The 6,891-nt window shown below is 31.8% G+C and overlaps 1 protein-coding gene across 3 annotated transcripts; it reads right to left on the bottom strand.

Moving 5' to 3' along the window:
• Positions 1 to 2,044: 2,044 nt before the first annotated feature.
• On the bottom strand, positions 2,045 to 6,811 carry IntS12 (integrator complex subunit 12). Of its 3 annotated transcripts, none has more exons than XM_088231848.1 (3): positions 6,626 to 6,811; positions 5,484 to 5,944; positions 2,045 to 2,942 (listed from the first exon to the last, which is right to left on the bottom strand). In XM_088231848.1, exons 2-3 carry the CDS (start codon positions 5,925 to 5,927, stop codon positions 2,634 to 2,636), a joined length of 753 nt encoding a protein of 250 aa, XP_088087974.1. In that variant the 5' UTR covers positions 5,928 to 5,944; positions 6,626 to 6,811; the 3' UTR covers positions 2,045 to 2,633. The 3 variants fall into 3 exon arrangements, with proteins under 3 accessions (XP_088087974.1, XP_088087982.1, XP_088087989.1); XM_088231856.1 differs by having other exon boundaries at positions 2,056 to 2,942; positions 5,484 to 5,953; positions 6,626 to 6,792; XM_088231863.1 differs by lacking the exon at positions 2,045 to 2,942 and adding an exon at positions 3,806 to 4,016 and having other exon boundaries at positions 6,626 to 6,796.
• Positions 6,812 to 6,891: the final 80 nt, after the last annotated feature.

The following is a 6,891-nucleotide window of genomic DNA, read 5'->3' as shown; positions in this document are numbered from 1 at the left end:
TCAGTCGATAAGTTCTGCCCTTTAGTGAGTTGCCTTCCTGGAAACAGGAAATCTATCACAACACTCTACCACTGGTTGATTAAAGAATCAACCAACGTCACAAGTTCTAAAGAGAAGTTCAGTTCTAAAGAGAACTTGTGACGTAGTATATTTTATTAAAATAATTTTTATTTACATTCTTTTTACGGCATGTAAGAAAAATAAATTTACATCCAATTTCCCGTAGCCCTGAACTTTCTCATTGCTTAATTATTTGACAAATGGATCTTTCATTTTTTTGTGTTTTGATGTCACTTGGTCTTCCATGTTGTTCATTGTCTTCAAGCGACTCTAAACATTGCTTTAATAGTTGGTTCCACTTATACACAATTGTTTTACCAGGTCAAGTGCCACCATGAACTGCTACTGTTTAATTTTTTTTGTAAATAAACTTTTTATAAGAATTTAATTACTGCACGGAATCCAATTTTAGACATTAAAAATAATTATTATGAATTTTATAAAATTTGTATTTGAAGCACTGCATAACTTTGTGGTTATTCATTATAATAAAAAAATAAAAATTTGGATTTAATATTTTGTACACAGTCAAAATGAAAAAGAATAAGATGCATTGCTTAGTTATACCTTGATAAAGAAGCTTGTATAGCTTCAAAACCGGTTGGTAAAAAAAAAGTTGTTAAAAAATTTGTATTAAAAACGAAAATATATATAAAAAGATACCTACATGAAAAAAAAAAAAATTAAAAATAACTGCTGTTTTTCAATGAGGAGATAAGGCTTGTACATATCAACTTTAAAAAGTACATTATGTTATACATATTAAAGGATGAGGAATGTGGAAACAGACAATGAGTTTGGAAGGAGAGAGAAAGAGCAACCAAGGAAAGAAAAGGTATTCAGGATTCTGAGGATATATAGTTATGTTTCAGGTATTTTTTGAAAGTGGCTAGAGAAGGTGCATTTTTTATATGAAGAAGTAGCTCATTCCAAAATCTAGCACCTTAAATAGCTAAATAATGATGTGCTATGTTGAGGAATGGAAACTGTTCTCTCCTGAGAAGAGGGAAGCGAAAGACCGTGATCAGAAAGTTAAATGAAATTCTCAGTAATATATTTTGGAGTGCAAGTGTTGTGAAGAATATTATAAAGAAGTGAGAGAGATTGAAAGTTCATACACTGATAAAAACTAAACCACTTGAGTTCGGAGCGAAAGGGTGATACATGGTCATTACAATTTAATTGGCATATGCCAGATTCCCGACTTGGTTGATATGAAATATTTATTTAAAAGGGTGTTTTCACACTATAATATTTTAGAAGTAGTATTATTCTAGAATATTTTATAGTAGAGGTAGTAAAAAAATTTTACTGCTGTTTTAAAACATCTTCCCTCCCAAAACACCTAAAACAGTTTCACGAAAATAAATTGAATCGTTTGAAAAAAAAAGTAAATGACCAGGCGATGTAAATAAAAAATATATTTTAAGTCTGAAGTCTCCCCGGTTCATCTCCACTCCACCCCACATCCCCGCAGCCCCATACCCTCGTCCATCCGTATCTTGAAAACATAATTTTAAACAGCACAAAGTCGTTACCGTTGTTAAAGAACACCAAAAACTAAAAGTGTTTCCACAACGGAGTAGCAAATTAAACTGAAAATATGTCTTAACCAGTTGCAACCAGTTGCTACAATTCACTCATAAAGCATGTTTTCCTAAACTGTATGCTTACTAAAACACAGAGCACGTTAATTTACGATACTTAGAATAAAAGTTCTCATGCAAAAATGTTTTTTTTATGTATCATAGAATTAAGAAAAGTCCAAAAGGAGCGTACAATCATATTTTAATACATCGGACTGAATATACATATTTGTTTGTTTTTTTTTTACCATATATTTATTGAAACAGTATTTTTTTAACATTTTACATGTATTTACTACAGTAAATTGTTTACAATAATTTATCAGATGGCATTAGCTACTGCCTTTTTGCTTGGAAGGGCAGATTAGGAAACGATATAAGTGAAACTACAGATGAAATTAAATGATAATTTTTTTTTTTTTATTATTGAAAAAATTGTTAGTAAAATAAGTATAAAATTACATAAGTTTTGTACATACATACTTAATAATAACGTTTTTACTTCTCTAAAAGTGAAAACTTGTGTGCGTTCGTTTTACATTTCTTGTTTTATATATATATATATACGTTATATTGTACTACTTTGTAAATTCACAATTCATTTTTATTATCTAAAACAGATTCCTCAAAATAAATTAAATTGTAAAAAAAATTTTTGAGTTCTACAAAAAACTATATCAAATATTTTTTGTAGAACGCACCAGTAAAGAGTTGTTGAGCAAAAAATACTGTAATACGACGCTCACACAGGTTTGCCAAATTAGAAAACATGGATTTTTAAAAAGGTCCTATGTACATATACAACGTATTACATATCCAAAACAGTGACCTTTTGCAAACAAAAGTCAGAATAATCGGCGTGCGTACATAAGTAATGTATAATAAAGGTGACTTAATTTAATTCTAATAACAAAACACATCCAAAATAACAGGTTTTGTTTAGCAATAGAATTGTTTTGCAAAATATGTATAGTGTACTGTATGTAACTATTTAGAATGTTTACGCTTATTTTCTTGTTGTTTAGCTGCCTTTTTTTTCATTATTTGTAACCTTTTATCTGCGGATATTATGTTGATGTTAGGCATTACCAGTTTTGAAGGAGTACTTTGTGATGCCGACGTTAATTTAACAGATGCTGATACTTGTTTATTAGGAGAAGATTTCACCGGTGTAGATGATCCTGATTTAGAACCTGATACACTTCCCAAAGTAAATCCATGAGTAGCAATGAGGCAGCTTGCGCATTGCCACTCCGATACCATATCGCTCTCTGAAATAACTGGTTTATGACAATCCTGTAAAAAGAAGATATGTTAGATTATTATTATTCTTTGGAAAATACTACATATTATTATGCCAATAGAGACATACAAGGCCCTAAATGGCCATTATGATTGTCACCTACAAAAGATGTATCAGTTCATTCCAAGCACACATTTGTAGGGTCATCATTTGAAGCTCTATCTTCCACGATTCCACCTCAACTCCAAAAAATTTACTCTCAAGCAGAGTATGGGTAGTTTCAGACTGAAATGAACTTTGCCAAACATAGTTGTCCATTTCACATAGTCAACTAATTATATAAAAGCCTGGATGATTTATTAAAGAAACTACAACTTAGTAAATAATGCGTACGAGATAAAGGAACACCAGCAAAAACTACTTGCCTATAATCCAATAATCAATAAGAGTAAAATTTAAGGTCAAATGTAATTCTATCCATTCTGTGTAATTCTGTAATCGAAGATATATGCATGTGAAATTGAATTGATGAATATCTACAGCAAAAAAATCTAAATGATCGGGAAAAAGGGCATATAGCTCACAAGTTCCCGATACAGAAGACACAAAACATTTAGCAGTAGAGTTGGCAACAAACACAAAACAACAGAAAAAGACAATTTAGGAAGAAATGGAAACCAATAAATCACATAATAGTAAATTGGGCCTTGGTCCCGTGACTAGCGTTGCGGACTCACAGATCAGAGGTCCGAGTTTTCTAACGATTTTCACAATTTTCTAACAATGATTTATTTACAACTTGTAAAAAAGGTTTTGAAATTTAATTATCATGTTTTACGCATAAAAATTTTAGCCCCTCTAGACCATACAAATTGTATTTTTTCTTTAGCGACTACTCTGGGAAGAGAAAGTATTCTTTTTGTGTTTTTTTGTGTATAGTTTATTTTTCCTCCGAGGTGCTTAGGTGAGTAGTATTTAACTTATCTGAACTCAATTTAATTTTTGATTGAAGGAGTTTCTGCGGCCAAGAAATTGTCTTTATCCAACTATTTTTAAAAAGTTACAATAATATTATGAAGTTGGGAATCCGGCAAAAAAGATTTTTCCTTTGACCTTTTATAGGACACCTAGAACAAAATGGTACATAAATATACCACCAGAATTAAGGTATTTATTTTCTAATATTTCATATTAATAATTAGTCTTATGTCACAAGAATATCATAATAATGTTCACTGGTAGATCAGTTTTGCGCTCGGCTTTTTCAAATGCAATAGGTTTATTATAATATTTAAAAAGAAAATATTTTATTAGGTTTGCAAAATGTAAATCAACACAAAATATGTGTCTGTAACTGGCGAGTTCTCGTGAAATTGTCTGCTAGATGAGGACCCAAGTTGAAGCCAACTACAGAAGAATTTTTTCCAATGTCCACTTCAATGTGTTCTCTTTTTTTGGAACTCCACGTATTTCAATTTTTTTTTTCGACTGTAGATTTCTAAAGTTTTTATTATTATATTTCCATAGTTTTATTTCCAAGTCCTCGATCTTCATTTTTAAATTCTTATTCTCGCTATTGATCTCTTTAAATTTTCTTCGCTTAATTTGAGATTTAGATAGGAGATTTTAGTATTGGTGCGACATGTATTCCGCAGATTTACTAATATCATGAATATCAGAGATCATTAAACTTATTTCCATTTCACATTGCAATTTTTGGAGTAAACGGTTGGAAAATTTTGAAAAATTTTAGCCTAGATATGTATTTCTTAGAGTTTGGATGATGGAAATTAAATATTATGTATTTAGGACCCATTTTTAAGTATTATATTTATATAGTTGACAGCACCTACAACCAAATCTTAAGAATCTTGCGATACAAAACGATGTCACTATTAACTATTACTGCCCTCAATGAATAGGTGTGATAAGTTTGTTTCTAAAGACTGGACAATAATAAATTTATCAAGACATTAGAGCGAATTTTTAGAATTTAAAGAGTATAAAAAGAAAGATAACACTCTCAACTGGAGTTCAGAGCCTCTTCTTGTGTTTCATAAGTCACTCACCGGTTTCACTAATATGTGCACTTTTTGGAAAATAATTCAACTGTGTAAAATTTTAAAATATTACAGTGATTGGATTGTTGTTGCAATTGTATATTTAAGCATGTCTTTAGCTAAGTCTGTGTCCAGGCGGATGATGAATACAGTTCTGTCTGTGATATAGAACCAGAACCCTGGGTGAGGGTTTTCGACTCGATAGCTGCTGAGAAAATTGAATGCAACAGAAGTGGTTGGCACATTTGCCTACTATTCTTGAGGTTCTAAGTTCAATTCCTGCAGGGTGGATGTGAAATATTGATTTTAAAGGCTGTTCAAACTTAAATATTTCATTGTTCCTGGAGTAGCATCTGAAGCGTAAAACTGATCACCTTACCTTCATGAAACAGATGATTAAAATAAACTGCACATGATTTACCAATGCAGTGCCCTATGCACCACCGTGTGCGGAAAGGGAAATGACGATGATCTTTGTTGAATTGCAAAACAAAATAAAATGAACCAATAAATAAACAAAATTACTATAATAACCTGATGATACAACGCGTGGCAAGCATCACACTCCACAAGCCTGTTTCCAGCTTGGACTGCGATTTGCCTGCAAACGGCGCATGTTAGGTCTTCCTCCAATAGCTCAAAGGCTAGTTCATTGTCCATCATACTGGAATCTTCATCCTCCGGACGCTCTGGTATTTGTATCTGCTGAGGACTCTGGGTAGGAACAGGAACCGTTTTTAAGGTAGATGATTTTAAACCACTTTCACCTTTCTGCTTCTTGTTTTGATAATTATTATCCGAGCGTTCCTCTGCCAAATACTTTTTGGGCAACACATTGGCCATAGTCTTGGATGTTCCATATGCATGTCGGATAACCTCATCTAAGAGAAGTCTTACTTGCTCGGTAGAATCTCTAGAACTCGAATGTAAATTGCGTAAGGCCTGCTTTATTGATGGTTCTAATTCTATAGAAGCCATAATGTGCTTACTGCTGTCTGAAATTACTAATCAAATTATTTTTCATGGATTTCAAAAAGGAGAAAAATACTTTTTAAGTGCGCAGAGACCTTTCCCGGTTAAATGATTAAAGTATTTTGTGTTTAATTTGATGATAACGAATTTCAACAATGTAATGCTATGAATAATAATAATGTGACCCCAGTGAGGTCCCATTATTTTTATTATTGATTATAGTTTGTAAGCGAAAAATATGAATAAATCAAAATAAGATTTTTTTTAAATACCTCAGACATGAGAGGCGTAAAATAACCTAATTATATTTGATAGATTAAATTGCATTACACAAATTCAATTTACATATTGGTTTATTTGTGTAAGACAATTATCTATCAAATATAATTAGGTTATTTTATGCCTCCCATGTCTGAGGTTTTCATAGAATTACATAATTGAAAAGTTAAAAGCTTAATACCCATATGCAGAGACAAACCTTAAGGTGAGGACAGTACATTCTATTCTCTTCACCTTCGGGTTATTCTCTGCATTCTAGATTAGAATGTACTTTCCTCACCTTAAGTTTTGTCTCTGTATACGGGTATAAGTTTAAAAAAATACGCTGAATACTGTAAAAATGTTAGCTTATAATTTGGAACTTTTCAAACATCTCTGTTTCGTTCATGTAGTAGTACAAGTTTGCAGTTTAATGGTTTTGTTACCTGAGTTTGGGATTATTTGGTTGGATAGTAAATCAATTTAGACACGTTAAAAGATAATACATAAAAATGTTGCCTCACAATTACGCGCACAACGAATAATTATTTTTTCTATTTCCCAGAAACACCAATATTATGACTTACGATATGACACATGACCACAAACAAACAACCGATACCCATTGATTGACCATAGACTAACCACAGATCGTAAAGCTGGGTTGCCAATTTGTGGGGAATTCCTCAAACTGCGGGGAATCTCATCTGAA

This window comes from Micrasema longulum, unplaced genomic scaffold (assembly GCF_059751315.1).
Source record: "Micrasema longulum isolate JH-2025_06_02 unplaced genomic scaffold, ASM5975131v1 h1tg000071l, whole genome shotgun sequence".
Taxonomy (NCBI): domain Eukaryota; kingdom Metazoa; phylum Arthropoda; class Insecta; order Trichoptera; family Brachycentridae; genus Micrasema; species Micrasema longulum.
The sequence above is the reverse complement of the archived record's forward strand: the minus strand, read 5'-3'. Positions and strand labels throughout refer to the sequence as shown.